At 38.9% G+C, this 20,524-nt stretch overlaps 1 protein-coding gene across 1 annotated transcript in view; it reads left to right on the forward strand.

The window, feature by feature from the left end:
• The first annotated feature begins 1,124 nt into the window (after positions 1 to 1,124).
• The window catches only part of LOC127412168 (tetratricopeptide repeat protein 7A-like), a 72,497-nt gene continuing 53,097 nt past the window's right edge, over positions 1,125 to 20,524 (forward strand). The window contains exons 1-7 of the mRNA XM_051648319.1: positions 1,125 to 1,194; positions 7,529 to 7,718; positions 11,577 to 11,740; positions 12,065 to 12,233; positions 17,332 to 17,462; positions 17,717 to 17,841; positions 19,119 to 19,197. Coding sequence (XP_051504279.1) covers positions 1,138 to 1,194; positions 7,529 to 7,718; positions 11,577 to 11,740; positions 12,065 to 12,233; positions 17,332 to 17,462; positions 17,717 to 17,841; positions 19,119 to 19,197 — 915 coding nt within the window. The 5' untranslated portion in view covers positions 1,125 to 1,137. The remainder of the gene's footprint in view (positions 1,195 to 7,528; positions 7,719 to 11,576; positions 11,741 to 12,064; positions 12,234 to 17,331; positions 17,463 to 17,716; positions 17,842 to 19,118; positions 19,198 to 20,524) is intronic.

Below are 20,524 nucleotides of genomic sequence, written 5' to 3' on the forward strand. Positions count from 1 at the left end.
TAATGTGACCATAACATAAAGAAAAAAAATATGAAATCTGTTAGTTTTAATAAAAATCAATCCCTGGGACATGAAAGTTCTTGAAGTTGAAGAAATAATTACAATGAAATCGTTCTTAGAGCTTTGGAGTTATTAAAGTGGGTCCAAATAATATATATATATATATATATATATATATATATATATATATATATATATATATATATATATATATATATATATATATATATATATATAAACACAAATGTAAATTTTTGCTAGCCTCCTTTTGCTCTCTTTTATATTGTTTATATATAAAAACAATATAAAAGGGAGCAAAAGGAGGCTATCAGAAATTTACATTTGTGTTCCAAATCTAGATTATAAAATACAAAAACAAGAGTGTCAATTAATTGTCGGTGTCCATATAATAAAAAAGAAAAAGAAGAAGAAGAAGAAAGGGGCCTTAGCACTTGGAAATGTACATTTGTGTATGAAGAACTTTGCTAATAAAACAAATAGGTTGGCCACGACAGCTGAACGCTGATTGGATTTCAGAAACGCGTCATAATGCGGCAGACTGTAGCGCACTGTGCAGTAATAGAGATAATTTAGAAGAGACGGGCCACTTCTATTGAAATGAATGGGGAAAATTGGAACGCTCAAACAAGGAGCTCTGAGCGCCAATAGGTCAACGGATGTAGAAAGGAAGTCCGCCTTACAGTTAAAAGAGCCAATCACCTTTTAGATACAGACATCGCCTGTCAATCAACTCTAGAACGCGCATGCGCATTAGCTATACAAGCCGGGAAAATTGCATTTTTTTTTTTTAGCGTAATATGAGGTAAAAAATAAATAAATAAATAAATATATAAATAAATGTAAAAAATCACAGTTTATAATTCCAGTGTTTTCAGATTTGACATATGTTCTTTGATCATAATCTTGACCAACTGTTTTTGAGATTTTGGTCTTTCCTCATTCATGTACATAAGAGCTGGACTGGCATGACTGGAAATAGCGTCCTGAGAGCGTTCCAAACATGGCCGACAGTGGACTGACTTGCTAGGGAACCTTTGGCAGTAATCCACATGCCATGCTGTCTCTTAATGCTGCATAGAGAGAAATGAACGAGTCTCGTTCACAGCACGCAGCTGCATGGCAAATGTCTGCAGAGAAAATGAGAAGGCCAAATCTATTTTCCGAAGGCTGGAGGTTCAGTTTCTATTGCGTTCTGGATGTTGTAGAAATGTGACTCTTAGGATAGCCAATAGATTTGTGTGTGCTGTCTCCTAGCAACCGTAGCACATTTAGTATTGTATGTAGTTTTAATGGATAATGTATGGCTACAAGTAGATGAGGGAAGAGAGATTGTTTTTATTAGACTATATGGATTCATAATAGCTTAATCATAGGCTTATATTTTATAAGTTACAAGTTTATTGCTGACTGTAAGCTATTTTTAGCACTTTAATCACTGTCTCTGTGTAACCCCAAAGAAAGTTGTCAAATACGGTTTGTTTTGAGTCATCCACAAGATGGAGCCACTATCTTAACTGAGTGGTCAGGACCTGGACAGGTGTCTGAAGCTAATTTTATTAGCATTTGCATTCTGTGGAAGGTTTTTGCATCTAATTCAGCCTGTACTTTTTCATAAACGACTCCTTGTGGGTCTCATTCCAGACAATATGATGTAGGAAGCTCCCTCTCTTGATCTGATAATTCAATTACAACAAGCCCTGCAAATAGTTAACAGGATTTAATTGGTTAAATAGATTTAGTCATCTAGCAGTTGAGGGATTTCAGGGAAATAGTGGTCAAGGACAAGGCTTTGCTTCAGAATAAAGACACTTAAAAGTGCATTTACATCCTTAGTTGATGCTTAACATTCCCAGTGACCCACATGGTGTTGCGACCCAGTAAATGATGATGGCCATCTTTATACATGCAAGACTGAACATGCACAAAGGCCATTAAACATACAAAATTATTAGTCAATCTTTCTTTCTCTGTCTCTTCATGACTGTACGGCATCAGAGGCGCCAAAACCATATATGCAATGTATGCAATGCATGGATGCCAAGATGGATTTTGCATACATATCCATAAATGGGTAGTTGCACCCTTGTATGGCATTAATAGTTTTTAACAGGACTACAAAAATACATTTATCAAATCCTGAGCCTTACAAATTGTACCAAGATTACAACAGTTTTCACCACAATAACATTATTGCTACAAATTAATGTTATCCACCACTATCATTACAAAAAAGAAAGAAATTAAATGACAGAAAGATTCTGAAAGCTTACACTGTTTGAAGTAGATCCAATTAATTGATTAGGGCATAAGCCTAACAGTAATTAAAGTATGGCATTTTGGTGATAATTGTGTTTTCCACACTAACCAAAGAGTATTATGCTTCCGCGCAACTTAAGAATTTTTTTTGTTTTTCTCAGTTTCAGTGTTGGTGTAGTTACTGCATTTGACTTTTGACATATGGGAAGTATGGTGCTACCAAGTTTTTGTGACATGTACTCATACGATGGCAATACCATGGTATTTTTTTAAAGGAATAGTTCATCTAAAAATAAAAATAAATTCTCTCATCCTTTACTCACCCTCATGCCATCCCAGATGTGTATGACTTGCTTACTTCTGCTGAACACAAAGATTTTCAGAAAAATATTTCAGCACTGTAGGTCCTCACAATGCAAGTGAATGGTGGCCAGAAATTTGAAGCTCCAAAAAACACATAAAGCCAGCATAAAACTAATCCATAAGACTCCAGTGGTTTAATCCATGTCTTCTGAAGTGATCCAATTGGTTTTGGGTGAGAACAGACCAAAATATAACACATTTTTCACTATAAATCTTGACATCTGCAGTCTCCTTGGCGATCATGATTTCAAGCTCGATTACACTTCCTATAGCGCCATCTAACGCTCTGCGCGTGCAAAATAATCTTGAAATCATGTTCGTACCAAGAGACTGCAATTGCAAGATAGTGAAAAAGGAGTTACATTTTGGTCTGTTCTCACCCAAAATCGACTCAGAAGACATAGGCTCTTTCTCAATGTGTGTTCTTTTGTGTTCTTACGTTCTCGTGGACTGATTCTACATCATCATCCACTGCCGAAGTTCGATTCCAATCTTCAAGAACGCAAGTACTGAGAACGCAGGAAATTACCCGGATGTGTCCTTGAAATCGAGGATGCATCGGATGGTGACTTGTGGGCAAGAACTCGGTACTACGGTGGCAGAAGAAGGACATTTATCATTTTGTTTTTTCCTCAAGAGTTTCCCGCTGTAAGCTTGCGAAATTCTGATGGCTTGTGAGAGTAGTTATACTCCGTCAACATTTGTTTTTTGGGCATCATTTTAATACAGTAATAAACATGGAGAAAACGAGTGTTTACAGACTTTATTCTTATAACGTCAGAATCAGAATCAGCTTTATTGCCTAGTATGCTTACACATACAAGGAATTTGTCTTGGTGACAGGAGCTTCCAGTGTACAACAATACAAAAACAATACAAAAACAGCAGCAATACATAGATAATAAAAAATACAAAATAAATAATTATACACATACATACAGACACACACATACATACATACACACATACACATGGGTAGTGCAAATCTAATACAAATCTGTTATCTGTTATGTACAGTGCAAAATACAAATCTGTTATGTACAGTGCAAATGTTTTTTTTTTATCTATTTATTTTTTTATTTTTTAAGAGGAATGAAATGGCAGAAGTGGTTGGTTGTGTTGGATAAATATAAGAAAGACTAAACCGTGTATTGCACATAGTTATTGCTCAATGGGGCAATTTAATTGTTCATGAGATGGATAGCCTGAGGGAAAAAACTGTTCCTGTGCCTGACGGTTCTGGTGCTCAGAGCTCTGAAGCATCGGCCAGAAGGCAACAGTTCAAACAGGTAATGGGTAGGGTGAGTGGGGTCCAGAGTGATTTTTCCAGCCTTTTTCCTCACTCTGGAAGTGTATAATTCTTGAAGGGGGGGCAGGGGGCAACCAATAATCCTCTCAGCAATCCGAACTGTCCTTTGTAGTCTTCTGATGTCCGATTTCATAGCTGAACCAAACCAGACAGTTATTGAAGTGCAGAGGACAGACTCAGTGTCTGCTGAGTAGAACTGTATCAGCAGCGCCTGTGGCAGGTTGAATTTCCTCAGCTGGCGAAGGAAGTACAACCTCTGCTGGGCCTTTTTCACAGTGAAGTCAATGTGGGTCTCCCACTTCAGGTCCTGTGAGATGGTAGTGCCCAGGAACCTGAATGACTCCACTACTGCCACAGTGCTGTTTAGAATGGTGAGAGGGTCAGTGTTGGGGTGTTTGTCCTAAAGTCCACAATGATCTCCACCGTTTTGAGCGTGTTCAGCTCAAGGTTGTTTTGACTGTACCAGACAGCCAGCTGTTCAACCTCCCTTCTGTAAGCAGACTCATCGTCATCTTGGATGAGGCCGATGACTGTGGTGTCGTCTGCAAACTTCAGGAGCTTGACAGAGGGGTCCTTGGCGATGCAGTCCTTGGTGTAGAGGGAGAAGAGTAGTGGGGAGAGCACACATCCCTGGGGGGCACCAGTGCTGATTGTACAGGTGCTAGAAGTGAGTTTCCCCTGTCTCACAAGCTGCTGCCTGTCCATCAGAAAGCTGGTAATCCACTGACATATAGACATGGGAACAGAGAGTTGGTGTAATTTAATCTGGAGTATAGCTGGGATGATGGTGTTGAAAGCTGAACTGAAGTCCACAAAAAGGATCCTTGCATATGTCCCTGGTCTGTCCAGATGTTGCAGGATATGATGCAATCCTATGTTGACTGCATCATCCACAGACCTGTTTGCTCGATAAGCAAATTGAAGGGGATCTAGAAAGGGTCCAGTGATGTCCTTCAGGTGGGCCAACAACAGTCTCTCAAATGACTTCATTACCACAGACGTCAGGGCAACAGGTCTGTAGTCATTAAGTCCTGCGATTTTTGGTTTCTTTGAGACAGGAATAATGATTGAGCGTTTGAAGCAGCATGGGACTTCACACTGCTCTATTGATCTATTGAAGATCTGTGTGAAGATGGGGGCCAGCTGGTTAGCACAGGATCGAAGACACGCTGGTGAGACGCCATCTGGGCCTGAAGCTTTCCTCGTCTTTTGTTTCCGAAAGACGCGGCTCACACCATCTTCACAGATCTTAAGTGCAGGTTGAGTAGCAGGAGGGGGGTTGCAGGAGGTGATGGTGTTTGTGTGAAGTGAAGGTCAGAGTGGGTGTGGGGTGTGAGATTGGGCCTTTCAAATCTGTAGTAGAACACATTCAGGTCATCAGCCAGTTACTGGTTCCCAACAGGGTTGGGGGTAGGAGTCCTGTAATTTGTGAGTTGTTTCATGCCACTCCACACTGATGCAGGGTCGTTAGCTGAAAACTTGTTTTTCAGCTTCTCAGAGTATCTTCTTTTAGACTCTCTGATTTCCCTCATTCAGTGTGTTCCTGGCCTGATTGTACAAGACTTTATCCCCACCCCTGTAAGCATCCTCTTTGGCCAGATGAAGCTGCCTTAGCTCTGCTGTAAACCACGGTTTGTCATTGTTGAACTTTAAATAAGTCCTAGTAGGAATGCACATATCCTCACATAAACTGATATATGATGTTACAATGTCTGTGAGCTTGTCCAGGTCTGTGGCTGCAGCCTCAAAAACACTCCAATCCGTGCAATCGAAGCAGGCTTGTAGTTCCCGCTCTGCTTCATTGGTCCACATCTTTACAGTCCTTACTACTGGCTTGGTTGATTTTAATTTCTGCCTGTAGGTTGGAAGAAGATGAACCAGACAGTGATCAGAGAACCCCAAAGCTGCACTAGGGACAGAGCAATATGCATCCTTTATTGTTGTGTAGCAGTGATCCAGTATGTTCCTGTCTCTGGTTGGGCATGTAATGTGCTGTTTGTATTTGGGCAGTTCACGTGTGAGATTTGCTTTGTTAAAATCCCCAAGAATAATAATAACTGAGTCCGGGTATTGTTGTTCCATGTCTGTGATTTGATCAGCCAGCTGTTGCAGTGCTGTGTTCAAACACGTGTTTGGCGCGATATACACACTCACCAGAATAAACGAGGAAAACTCCCGTGGCAAGTAGAATGGCTTACAGTTAATAAAGTGCGCTTCCAAATTAGGACAGCACATACTCTTTAACGTTGTTACATCTGTACAACAACTTTCATTGATATAAAAGCATGTTCCGTGTCACTAGTCCTGCAAAACCTCACTGGTGTGATGATATTAATGCTGTCACTGTTGTGATAATGCCAGTAGTTCTCTCACTGCCTTCAAATGTGCTGTGCAGGTTAATATGCGCAACAGGAAGATCGCAGCACATCGTAAAGCTCGCAATAGATGCGTTCTACGTCTTCCTGTCCTTCTGAGTTCGTTCTTCCAAGGTAGCTTGGCAAGACTGGTCTTCATAAGGATGCAAGTCCATTCTCTACATTCTTAGAATTGAGAAACACCCATGGATTCAACTACTGGAGTCTTATGGATTAATTTTATGCTGCCTTTATGTGCTTTTTGGAGCTTCAAAGTTCTGGCAAACATACACTTGCATTGTATGGACCTACAGAGCTGAAATATTCTTCTGAAAATCTTCGTTTGTGTCCAGCAAAATAAAGAAAGTCATACCCAACTGGGATGGCATGAGGGTGAGTAAATGAGAAAATTTTAATTTTTGGGTGAACTATTCCTTCATTGTACCTACTGTAGCTGGGAGTACCATGTAAATACCATGGTGCATTCCTTACGAAAACTAACTATGGTTTTACGATACATTATTTACAGTAACCATAGTTTAACCATGGTAATTTTAGTAAAACCATAGTAACCACAAAATTATGATTACTACAGTCATGGTTACTACAATATTACTATAGTAAAACCATGGTTAATTAAGGAATTAATACATTTATAGTGCATTAAAGTACCATGATATTACCATCTGACACCATCACTGTACCACAGTACCAGTGCTTTTTTGAAGGTCTATGGCATTTATTTTAAAGGGGTAAAAAAAAAAAAAAGAAAATAAAAAAAAAAAGGGGTTCCTACTGTCCTGGAAAAACCAGGGAATATTAAATTTGGGATTTTTAGGCTTGGAAAACTCATGGTTATTAATAAATAACATCTGAAAAAGTCATGCAAATTTGAATAATAAAAATATAAAAACTTTTAAGTGATGCTCAACTATAAAATACTTAATCGGCTAGAAGTTGCTCTTCATGTGTATAAAACTTCTATGAAACCTCATCCGGTAATTACAAACGACAAAAAGTCATGGAGAAAAGGTCCAGTGGAAATGGGAACCCTGAGTACATCTTGATGTATTTTCAAAGTCATATGGATGCTAAAACACTAAAGGGAAGCTAATAATAAAATGTAACTTAATTATTAACAGAAATGATCAATACTTCTGTCATTGAAATGGGTTTCTCCTTGTGTAATAACTCTGCACATGCTCAGTGAGTTTTCCTTTGACAGTCGGCAGTCACTCCGCTGGTGTCGGTGGAGTTCGGCGACCACAGAGACGCAGCCGGCGGGATGTCATCGCGTCTGTCTTTCTCTCAGTACCGTTTAGAGGCGGAGGTCGACCGCTGCCGCGCCGAGTGTCAGTGGGATAAAATCCCGTCTTTAGTGGAGCAGCTCACTGCCGCGCGAGTGCACGAGGATGGTAAGTGAGCGTATCACAAAATAGAATAGATTCCCAGATGAGTGTGTGTGTGTGTGTGTGTTGTTGCGCATGAACTTTGCACCTTTCTCTTAAACTTTGGTCATGTGTTTTCTAGTGTTCACTGATAACAGCAACAACACTCACATGCACTTTTGTTTCAAACGTTTCTCTTTGGGTGTAGATTGATTTATCAATGTACTATGATTTATGAGAGAGTGAGTGATTGGGACACTGGTCTCAGTGTCCGCTTACTAAGCTATAGATCATTGTGTATAAAGCCAGTTACTCGTGTGAATCAGATGCACACCCTTTAGTCAATACAGGTAGAAGCTTCAACTGGATTTAAAGGGATAGTGTCATAATTTACACACCCTCTTATCATTCCATACCTAGTTTACATATACATATTTTTTAGTCCATGGAAAGGGATGAGAGATGAGACAGTCAGTACATTTACAGTACATGCACAATTATAATTGAACTTTAGCAGGTTTTTGCCTAGTCCAGCGAAAAGACAGACTAGTAAAACCTTTTACATGACATTTTAAAGGTGCACTGCAGTAATTTTTTCCACATTAAAAAAGTTAAACTCAAGAAAGTATTTGTCATTTTAAACAGTGTGTATAAAATCATGACCACTCACATTAAAATTAAGACTCCAGTCATATCAGTAACCTTATAAAAGCTGTTTTATTCTACATGGAGAGGGTCCGCACATGGGGGCTGCCATGTTAGAATCACATAACCAGCCGAATACTACTCTCTTAATCTCAGTAACCATCCTGTTATTGGACACTTTCACTCCTAGATTAAATTAATCATGGCTGACTGTGAATAGTGAATTTCAACAATGCCATCGTTAACAGAAAACTATTGTATTATATAGTGTTTGAATGATGCTGCGTCCAGGCCCCTAGGTGTCAGTGTAAGTCCAAGACGACATGCATAAAAAATGACTGAGTGCACCTTTAAAAAGACGAATTATTGTTGTAGTCTGACTGAAATCAAACTTTACTGATACACAAATGGAAATGCCCACTAGCAACAAATAGACCTTTTTCACAGACTGTGACGACGCATTCCCGCCTTATTTAGCAGCGTAAATCTAGCAAACTTTTTTATGTGATCATTTTTTTAAATATTGAGTGTAAGTTTATAAAATTATGCTTTGTGTTATATTACACTGGAATTAGTTTTAAAAAACGAATTGCCACAGCTGCGAGGGGGTTTCTATGACAGCTGCTGAGAGAGTGACAGTAAATTTGGCATCTTCTCTCATTTTACTGTCTTAATCCACCGCTCTCTATTTATTTATCTTCTGGAAAGTCATTAAAATGTAATAGTGGATTTTTTCTTTTGCTCTTGGAGCAAATGGATAAGTGAAAAGAATATTTGCTGTGGTCTCCCACTCACTCCTATTCACCGCTGTCGGAAGTTTACCCTGCAAACGTTTACTTCCACGTTCCAAAGCCCTGAGTGTGAAAAAGATCAATTGCATGGAAACTTGGTGACCTTCTACAAAGAATCTAAAAAGGAGATGCTTAGCAGAATGTCCAGGCTGCTCCTTTCCATAAAGCTAAAGCAGATGGCTACCAGTGCCTGTCAAGCTCCAAAGGACTAAAAAGTACCTTAAGAGTAGTTCATTTGACGCAAGTGCGTTATAATACAAGTCTAATGGAGCCATGTACTGTATAGTAGTAGCTTTGTTTGAGACATTTTTGAGTGAAATTTAAGTCGTTATTCACTGATAATCATGCTTACCAGTTTTGAATGTGTGCAAATGCAAATGACATGAGAGCTAGTGTAGGCAGCATAATTTGCAGTGAATTCTAACTTAAAATTTTGTCTCTTCCTCACACAAAGCTCTCGTATGCTTCGGAAGACTTGGAATATAATACACAAGTTGTTTGGACTACTTTTATGGTCATTTTAGCCTTTTTGGTGGTTGACAGCCCGTGGTCACTATTTGCTTTTGTTGTATGGACAAGCTTGGACATCGATAATAACAGACTTTTCATTTTGGGGCGAACTATCCCTTAAGACTAAGAGTCTTAAACACCCAGTCTCTCTTTCTCAATCTCATATACAGTCCTCACCTTGCTAAATCAAACAATGGTCAAATTAAAATCAACAATGTTTAGGTGACATGCTTTTTAAACTCCAATTCCTGTTGTTATATCAACAGCAGTAATCTAGTGGTTAACACATGGCACTCCCACCACTGTCCAAATCTGACCCAGCAAGTCTGGTCTCACCACCGCAAGCACTCAGACACAAATGTCCCTGTGGGAAACAAATTCTGTATTACCCATTAAAAAGTGGCCACAGAACTTTGTATTTTGTTGACTTTTCAATGTCTTCCAGCATGGATTTTAAGTGATACTCTAGCTACTTCTTAGATTGTTGAGTCTTTCATAAATGGGAAAATGTCAGTCACAGATTTGACATATAACACAAGTCTGGATTCAGTGGGGGAGTGAGAGGTCAGAGCAAACAGGAAGCACCTCATCTACAGTGTTTATACAAAATATGCATGAAGGCAAAGACAACATTTTTAAAGCACCTTCTAGAAGGACTTTATATTTGAGCCAGAACAAACACTTGCTTCTTTAAACCTGATCAAACACTGCTGTAGATTAGCATGCAATCTAGGTGAAGGCATGTTTATCAGTGCATGCCATGCTGTCGTGATAAGGTCCAATGTTGGAAGAAAAATGATGCCATGAAGTCATTTCTTAACAAAACAATCACACACTTTAAAAAATGTCTGTCATTTTAATGGTAAAAGACTGTAAACATGCTACAGTAAAAAAGCATTGGTCAATGAATAGTTACCGTAAAATATACGTAACATTTTTTAATATATTTAAAAACACAATGCATGTAGTTTTACGGTAAAATGTTGTAAAAAAATATTTTTTTTTAGATTGAAAAAGTATGATTTTCCCATATAATTAATGGTTAACATTTATATTTTGTTTAACAAGAGAGTACATGTACTTTTTTCAGTAAATTGTTGTTAAAATTACGGTAAAAAACAGTAATCAGGTGTTCCCAGAATTCCCTGTGTGACCCACCATATTTCATGATATTTTATGGGAATAGTTATGTTTCTTCTTATTTTTAATATCAGTTATGTACTTTGGGGTGTTCTGTGTTATATCTGATGTATATATTATTATTTTAATTTTACATGTGTTCCCCTGATGGTGTTTAGTGTTTGTGTAAGTGACATTGAGCACTCTCTCTACATGTTTATTGGTCATTGCTCCAGGAAGAGCCACTATTGATGAACTTCATGTCATCATGTGACCTTCTGTAGTTAATACAGTAATTAACAATACAATATAAAGTGAAAAGCAGATTTTTACAGTTTCAGAAGGTTAATTTTAAAATGTACAAGTTGTTCTGTAAAGTTGTTTAAATTTTTACTGTATTTTTTACATAATTATTCTGGCAACCACAGCTACCCTTTTTTTTTTTTTTTTTTTGTAAAAACAACAGAATTGTTTATACAGTGCATCTACACTGTAGTTATGCTGCTCTGTACGTGGTGCTAGTCTTTACCCTTAAAGACAAAGTATGTAATTTCAGTGTCACCAATAGCACCAAACGGAATTGCAAAAATAATTTTTTATAATAATGTTTTCAAACTGGTTTCCTGTACACTTTCCCAATCTTACATTGGTCAGACAAACAGATTGTGCCATGTTGGGCTGGTCGGCATGCTCAAACAAACAGAGCAATGTTTTGATACAGTGTTTATACTTTTCTGGGAAATCAACCTACACATGACTTACTTATAGTTGTCTATCCACATTCAACCTTTACCATGGTTCCCTCTCTCTCTGTCTGTAGATGATTTCAGGACACTGTTGCTGGCAGAAGCTCTGCTGGAGGAATGTCTGCTGGAGAACATGACCCTGTTGAAGAATTCTACTCCTTTGACTGAACATTCACAGCCCAAACTAGCCCGAGCCAAAGCTCACCTTGACAGCATCCTTTGCAAGGGACGTCTGGAGGTCTGGGACAGTACCTAAGTCTCTCTGTTTCTTGTGTATATCACCTCTTATGGATCTCAGGCAATTCAATTCAGTGTTGTGAACAACTGAAATTCCACATTCTAAATAAATATAGATTTGGTTTTTGTATATTAAAGGCTTAACTGTTTAATTCCCAGGCTTTTCAGCCGGTTCTCTTTTTAACTGCCATATCGATCAGCACAACATAAACAAAAACAAAAAATCACCACAAGCTTTATGTTAACCCCTAGTGCATGACATGTATACATTTATTCTTTGTTTACATGACTTTCTCATATCTGATGTTTTCCACTCGTCCTTTAGCCACGCTACCTGAATGAAGCTCTGCTACTGCTGGCAAAAGTGTACTATGTACAGGGACGCTACAGGGACGCGCAGGGCATGTGTGCCAAAGCGGGTGTTGATGATTTCACACGCCAAGAGCAGCCTCTATACCAGCTACGCATGCTAGCAGAGGCTTTTGTCATCAAAGGTATGAACTTATAGCTCATTAGTCTGAACTGATTATTGTAAAATTAAGTTATGACAAGGTAATAACATAATCATGTTAATATGTAAGAACTCAGTCTAAATGTTCAGCAAATTGTACAGTTTGGCTTCAGTGACACAAGCTCTCTATCTATCTGTCTGTCTGTCCATCCATCCATCCGTCTATCTATACTGTGTATATAAATATATATATACACACTGGCGGCCAAAAGTTTGGAATAATGTACAAATTTTGCTGTTTCGGAAGGAAATTGATACTTTAAATCACCAAGTGGCATTCAACTGATCACAAAGTATAGTCAGGACATTACTGATGTAAAGAACAGCACCATCACTATTTGAAAAAAGTCATTATTGATCAAATCTAGACAGGCCCCATTTCCAGCATCCATCACTTCAACACCTTATCCTTGAGTAATCATGCTAAATTGCTGTGATATCAAACACAGTTGAAAGCTATTTGGTTCGTTAAATGAAGCTTAACATTATCTTTGTGTTTGTTTTTGAGTTGTCACAGTATGCAATAGACTGGAATGTCTTAAGGTCAATATTAGGTCAAAAATAGCAAAAAAGAAACAGCTTTCTCTAGAAACTCGTCAGTCAGTCATTGTTTTGAGGAATGAAGGTTATACAATGATTGAAATTCCCCAAAAACTGAAGATTTCATACAAAGGTGTACACTACAGTCTTCAAAGACAAAGGACAACTGGCTCTAACAAGGACAGAAAGAGATGTGGAAGGCCAGATGTACAACTAAACAAGAGGATAAGTACATCAGAGTCTCTAGTTTGAGAAATAGACGCCTCACATGTCCTCAGCTGACAGCTTCATTGAATTCTACCCGCTCAACACCAGTTTCATGTACAACAGTAAAGAGAAGACTCAGGGGTGCAGGCCTTATGGGAAGAATTGCAAAGAAAAAGCCACTTTTGAAACAGAAAAACAAAAAGAAAAGGTTAGAGTGGGCAAAGAAACACAGACTTTGGACAACAGATAATTGGAAAAGAGAGTTATGGATCTTAACCCCATTGAGCTTTTGTGGGATCAGCTAGACTGTAAGGTGCGTGAGAAGTGCCCGACAAGACAACAACATCTATGGCAAGTGCTACAGGAAGTGTGGGGTGAAATGTCACCTGAGTATCTGGACAAACTGACAGCTAGAATGTCAAGGATCTGCAAAGCTGTCATTGCTGCACGTGGAGGATTTTTTGATGAGAACTCTTTGAAGTAGTTTAAGAAGTTCTGAACATTTTTTTCAAATCGTACTATTATTTTTTCACGTTTTTAATGTTCTGACTATACATTGTGATCAGTTGAATGCCACTTTGGTGAATAAAAGTACCAATTTCTTTCCATACAAGCAAAATCTGTACATTATTCCAAACTTCTGGCCGCCAGTGTATATATGTCTGTCTGTTTGTCTGTCGGTTGGTCGATCTCTCTGTCCGTCTGTCCGTCTGTCTGTCTGTCTGTCTGTCTATCTATCTGTCTCTCTCTCTCTCTCTCTATCTATCTACCTCTCTGTCTGTCTGTTGGTCGGTCGGTAGGTCTGTCTATCTGTCTGTCTGTCTTTCTGTCTGTCTATCTATCTCTCTGTCTGTCTGTCTGTCCTTCTATCTATCTATCTATCTATCTATCTATATATCTATCTATCTATATCTGTCTGTCTGCCTATCTGTCTGTCTGTCCGTCCGTCTGTTTGAATGCCGATCTATCTATTTGTCTGTCTATCTGTCTGTCTGTTTGTCTGTATATCTGTCTGTCTATCTCTCGGTCGGTCAGTTGGTCGGTTTGTCGGTCTGTCTGTCGGTCGGTCAATCTCTCTGTCTGTCTGTTTGTCTTTCTGTCTGTCTGAATGTCAATCTATCTATTTGTCTGTCTGTCTGAATGTCAATCTATCTATTTGCTTGTCCGTCTGTCTCTCTGTCTGTCAGTCGGTCTGAATGTCAGTGTATCTATTTGTCTGTCTGTCTGTCTATCTATCTGTCTGTCTGTCTGTCTGTCTGTCAGTCGATCGTTCCTTCTGTCAATCTATCTAATTGTTTGTCTGTTTGTCTCTTGGTTGGTCAGAATGTCAGTGTATCTATTTGTCTGTCTGCCCGTTTGTCTGTATGTCTGTCCGTCTGTCTGTCTGTCTGCCTGTCTGTCGATCTATCTATCTAAATATCTATCTCTCTGTCTGTCTGTCTGTCTGTCTGTTTGTTGGTCGGTCAGCCGGTCGGTTGGTAGGTCTGTCTGACTGTCTGTCTGTCTGTCCTTCTGTCTATCTATCTGTCTGTCTGTCTCTCTGTCTGTCTGTCTATCTATCTATCTATCAATCTAACTATCTAGCTATCTATCTATCTATCTCTGTCTGTCTGTTGATCGATCGGCCGGTCGGTAGTTCTGTCTGTCTGTCTGTCCGTCTGTCTGTCTGAATGCCGATCTGTCTATTTGTCTGTCTGTCCGTCTATCTGTCTGTCTGTTTGTCTGTATGTCTGTCTGTCTATCTCTCGGTCGGTCAGTTGATCAGTTCGTCGGTCTGTCTGTCTGTCTGTCTGTTGGCCGGTCGATCTCTCTGTCTGTCTGTTTGTCTGTCTGTCTGAATGTCAATCTATCTATCTATTTGTCTGTCTGTCTGAATGTCAATCTATCTATTTGCTTGTCCGTCTGTCCATCTGTCCGTCTGTCTGTCAGTCGGTCTGAATGTCAATGTATCTGTTTGTCTGTCTGTCTGTCTGTCTGTCTGTCCATCTGTCTATCTGTCTATCTATCTATCTATCTATCTATCTATCTATCTATCTATCTATCTATCTATCTCTCTGCCTGTCTGACTGTCTGTCTGTCCATTTGTCTGTCTGTCTGTCTGTCTGTCTATCTGTCCGTCTATCTGTCTGTCTGTCTGTCCATCTGTCTGTCTGTCCTGTCTGACTGTCTGTCCTGTCTGTTTGTCTGTCTATCTATCTATCTGTCTATCTATCTATCTATCTATCTATCTATCTATCTCTCTGTCTGTCTGTCTGTTTATCTATCTCTCTGTCCATCTGTCTGTCTGTCCTTCTGTCTATCTATCTATCTGTCTGTCTCTCTGTCTGTCTATCTGTCTGTCTATCTATCTATCTATCTCTCTGTCTGTCTGTCTGTCGGTCGGTCTGCCTGTCTATCTATCTATCTATCTGCCTGTCTGACTGTCTGTCTGTCCATTTGTCTGTATGTCTGTCCATCTGTCTATCCGTCCATCTATCTGTCCGTCCATCTGTCTGTCTGTCTGTCTGTCTTCTATCTATCTGTCTATCTCTGTCTGTCTGTTTATCTATCTATCTCTCTGTCCATCTGTCTGTCTGTCCTTCTGTCAATCTATCTATCTATCTCTCTGTCTGTCTGTTTTTCTATCTATCTCTCTGTCCATCTCTCTGTCTGTCCTTCTGTCAGTCTTTCTGTCTGTCTGTCCATCTGTCTGTCTTTCTATCTATCTGTCTCTCTGTCTGTCTGTTGGTCGGTCGGTCGGCCTGTCGGTCGGTCGGTCTGTCTGTCTGTCTGTCTGTCCGTCTGTTTGTCTGTCTGTCTGATGTCTGTCTGAATGTCGATCTATCTATTTGTCTGTCGGTCGGTCAGTCATTCCTTCTGTCAGTCTATCTATTTGTTTGTCTGTCTGTCTGTCTGTCTGATTGTCGGTCGGTCTGAATGTCAATGTATCTATTTATCTGTGTCTGTCTGTTTGTCTGTCTGTCTGTCTATCTGTCTATCTATCTATCTATCTATCTATCTATCTATCTATCTATCTATCTATCTGTCTCTCAGCCTGTCTAACTGTCTGTCTGTCCATTTGTCTGTATTCTGTCCTTCTGTCTGACTGTCCATCTGTCTGTCCTGTCTGTCTGTCTGTCTATCTGTCTATCTCACTCTCTGTCTGTTTATCTATCTATCTCTCTGTCCATCTGTCTGTCCTTCTGTCTATCTATCTATCTGTCTGTTTCTCTGTCTATCTATCTGTCTGTCTGTCTGTCCGTCCGTCCGTCCGTCCGTCCGTCCGTCTGTCTCAATGTCGATCTATCTATTTGTCTGTCTGTCTGTCTATCTCTCGGTCGGTCAGTTGGTCGGTTTGTCGGTATGTCTGTCTGTCTGTCTGGGTGGCTTAATGTGAGGAAAATGTGACACTTGCTTAGAGATTATTATGATTCCTGTCTAATTTCTTCCAAATTGTATAGAAGGGGAACTCATCAGACATAGAGAGGAAAAAGCTAACCTAATAGCATAGTTCCCCATTTTTCAGCTCTGCTCTGTTTAGTTCCTCAAATTTGTATGGAACTAGTGACTCTGGGTAAAGCAGACGTCTGGGCAAATCTGAGATGGCAAAGAATGTTAGCCAAAAGTCAGGGTTGTGGTTATTTGCAACATTCAGTTATTTTCTCAGTACATGGTCCAGAAAGTAACAGGTCATGCTTGCTGAGAGATAATACTGTTTAATCATCTATTTAATAAGACTTCAATTCCTTCCTGTTGACCAAGAGATCCATTGATTTATGTGTTTATTGCTATTTTCTGTGTCTTTCTCAGCCAAAACACTGGCTGAGGCAAGACAGACAGACTGGATAAATGGGAAAGTCCCTCTAATGTTATTTAAAAAGACCTGTTTCCATCTTTCTGTGTGTCTGACCAACGGTCATTTACTCCTGTTTTAGATGTTTCTCAAAGATTTTTTCTCAATTATAAGTATTAGTCGCACCATATAAATTAACAACTGACATTGTATCAAACATGGGGGGGGGGGGGTGATCTGCAGAATTCTGTGGAATGAATTTAATTTTTATTTTATGCACTTTTATTCACAGGTGAAAACAACTGAATTAGCCAAAATAGGGATATATACTGTAACTTTCTGAATCACAGGCATTCCAATTATGTGAAAATCTAATGAGCTATAATATTCTAATAAGCAAGTAATAAGATATGAGTACAGTTGTACTGTAATTGGATAATGGTGCATTGATCTGTTTGTTTTACAGAGCCTGGCCCCTTGGTGAAACTATATTACATTCTCTCCTGTACAGTTGTTGTCCCGAATAACAATAAAGAGAACATTTATCTCAATAAATATCTAGGTTTGTCTTTGGACCATCAGCCTATGTCTGGTGCTTCCCGAGTTAGACTGTCTGAAAGAGATGAAGAGTGCCTGACCTGTTACCTCATGGCCTGTGATGCTGGGCTGTTGTACCTTCAAGAGCTAGACAAGGTGTGTGTGTAAAGCAGAGTGCCTTAAACCCCTTACCCATGGCAAAATCACTGCAACACATGCCCTAAAGTGGTGTATTGCTTTTATACTACAGCAGCAACCGCAATATGTTAAAAGTTCCTAGTCCCCCCTATAAAAACATCCTATAAAGAATATTAAAAAATCTGATTTGTAAGATCTGTCAGGTTGGCATTACGTCTTACTGTGTGTGTGTGTGTGTGTGTGTGTGTGTGTGTGTGTGTCCACTTTGCTAGACTGTATGCACACCAAGTTCCAAAACACCTAAAAGCGGTTCATCAGTCCCTCCCCTTGATTTGGACCCGGGCTACTTCCTCCAGGCAGCTCTTCAGAGTGCATACTTGTCACTGCTGCGCAAAGGGTAAGCTTGGATGCTACTGATCAGACTCTTTACCCATAAAACCCTCTGCACATCAGTGCTTTTATTATACTAGTTACTAATGAAGCCGTTTATACACAATATTTGTAGCGCAGGTTCAGGTAATTCATTTGTGGGCTGCATGTGGACACACTGTAGGACCTAGGGCTGTGTAAACACACCACTGGTAATCTTGTGTCAACAAGACCTCTGTCTGGTGTTGATGTGCCAATATGTCCAGCAGGTGTCAGTATTTCAGTAGAGGTGATGGTAAATATGTTTTGGTATTGTTAGACAATGGTAAAAACCAGGGGGTGCTAGTTAAGAGTTACAGTACTCTGAATTTGGCAGCATTTGAAATATACAACAATTATACTTTTACTAGGTATTATATCAGTGTTACAGAGGATATTATAGTAGAACATTTGCCTGAAACCTAAAATATAATTTTTGCCTATAGTGTCTTGCCATTGTTTGTTTTAATAATTCCTGATATCCTCTTCAATAACATATAAATAAATACTGTATTTGAATTATGCTCAAAACACTAGAAATAATATTAATAATAAATAAATGCACTTTTTTTGTTTGTTTTTTTGGTGGATCCCAGGAAGATATAGTGTACTTTATACATTTCTGTATGCATAGAATATCCATATGACATACTACATTTACCAGAATGTAAAGTATACAACAGCACACTGTATGCTACATAGAAATGCACTCAACTTGATCGTCCATTTTCAGTGTGACAAATGAACCAGTAATAATATCAGCTGAAAATTTTAACAACTTCTTGACTCATTATGTGCTCAGAATGCCAAGAGTTAAGACATTTTTACAAATCATTGGATAAAAAATGCAAAGTATCCATTTTTATGTAAAAAACGATAACTTGATGGCACTCAGTTAATTAAGCATGCACCGTAATGAATGCAATGTAACGTACCACTGGCTGGAATGTTTATTTTTGCATAATCTTACTGTTAAACAAAAGATAGCTGTAAGCAGTAAGCTAGTATTTCATTCCGAACACAGCCATTATGTTGGTCAGAATGCATCATCCTCATTCACTTCCTTCTGTGTCACTATAATAATTGACATAGTTGTTCATGTTCTCTTGTGACATCAGCCATAATAACGATCAGTGTTGTCTTGTTCTTCTGCCAAGCCTTTCAGAATAATTTTCATTTTTTGTCCCACAATAATTTTTCATCCCACAATCACATCTACTCATCTGTGTGTGTGTGTGTGTGTGTGTGTGTGTGTGTGTGTGTTAGTCACTTGGCTCAGGGTACACACCAGCTGAGGCAGGTCATGAGGGTTGTGGAGAGTCGGGGGTCTCAAACATTTCGTAAGGTGAGAGTTCACAAAGACACGTGGTGATAAGCATTCCCATCAACAGTATTCTTCATTTCACATCTACATTGCCTTTTTCAACCTAGCTTAAAGAGGTTCATATAATGTTCACTCATAATTCAGTTTTTCGCAACCATTATACACTCTTTCTGACCTTTAAAATTAAACAGGCCATTTTTTTTTTTCGGCTGTGCCTTCTATGTAAATGTCCTCTTTGCATGTGAAATGGGTAAAGGTGCAGTCACACTAGACTTTAACCTCCTGAGACCCGAGCGTGACTGCTGTGTGTATTTTCCATTTCCCTTTTTGATTTGTAACTAGTTGCACCTAAAAAACATGCAAAAAATAAAAAATAAAAAATAAAAAATAATTCTAGATCAAATAGTTTTCCTAAAAATTGATGGCAACATATGTGGACAGCAGGACTATGTTGTGAAATTTTAAACAATACCAAGCTATAGAAAGTCAGATTATATTTCCAGGAGTGTTGGTTATTTGTGTTTTTGAGATGTTACAGACATTACATCAGAAATTAGCATAATTAATTCTGATTCAAAGTCATGGCCAGCATTATCCAATCACTGCCAATCATGTTAAAATAAAATTATAAATCATAAATCCTGAATCTATGTACTGATTATCATTGTCCCATATCTGCCAAACGTGTTGAGAGGTCCAAACATCATCTGCAGCCTGAAACGGAACTTTAAATTGCAAGTTTGGATTGAATGTACTTAGCTGCATAGAGAGCTATAGGATGCTCCCTTGCTCCCTATTTAGTGAATGACTTAACCTCCAGTGTGCTGTCTTGTCTGCACTGGTCTCAGAACAGTTTGAAATGCACCATATTTTCATCCTAACTCCATATAAAGCCTCTGAAAGCAAAATGTTTCACCTTTTGGATGAACCTATTAATTGTCAATGTGATAATGCACAGTGAATATAGGATTACTAAGGAAAAAATGTGCTAAAGTACACATTAGTGTACATTGTGTTTAGCAGCGTGGCGTTTCACGATAAATCGCTCACATTTTTAAAGTGGCATATCGAATGAAACTATAGACTCTTTTGTCTCAAACAGGTTTCAATGTTAAAACGTAATTAGGTTTCTTACCAAATGTAGTTTTGTTGCCGTTTCTCCCAAAGACAAACTTCGCTGTGGTCGGCGCCATGTTGTTTTGTCACATGACTCCATGCATTGAAAGTTTAACCCTTTACTGACAGCACAGAGTCTCCTGAAATGAGATTAGTCAGTTTAAATGAATTTAAATTATGCTTTGTGTATATCAAAGCCATACGCGGGGTCGCACGAGGTTAAGCACGTAAA

Source organism: Myxocyprinus asiaticus, chromosome 21 (genome assembly GCF_019703515.2).
Source record: "Myxocyprinus asiaticus isolate MX2 ecotype Aquarium Trade chromosome 21, UBuf_Myxa_2, whole genome shotgun sequence".
NCBI lineage: Eukaryota > Metazoa > Chordata > Actinopteri > Cypriniformes > Catostomidae > Myxocyprinus > Myxocyprinus asiaticus.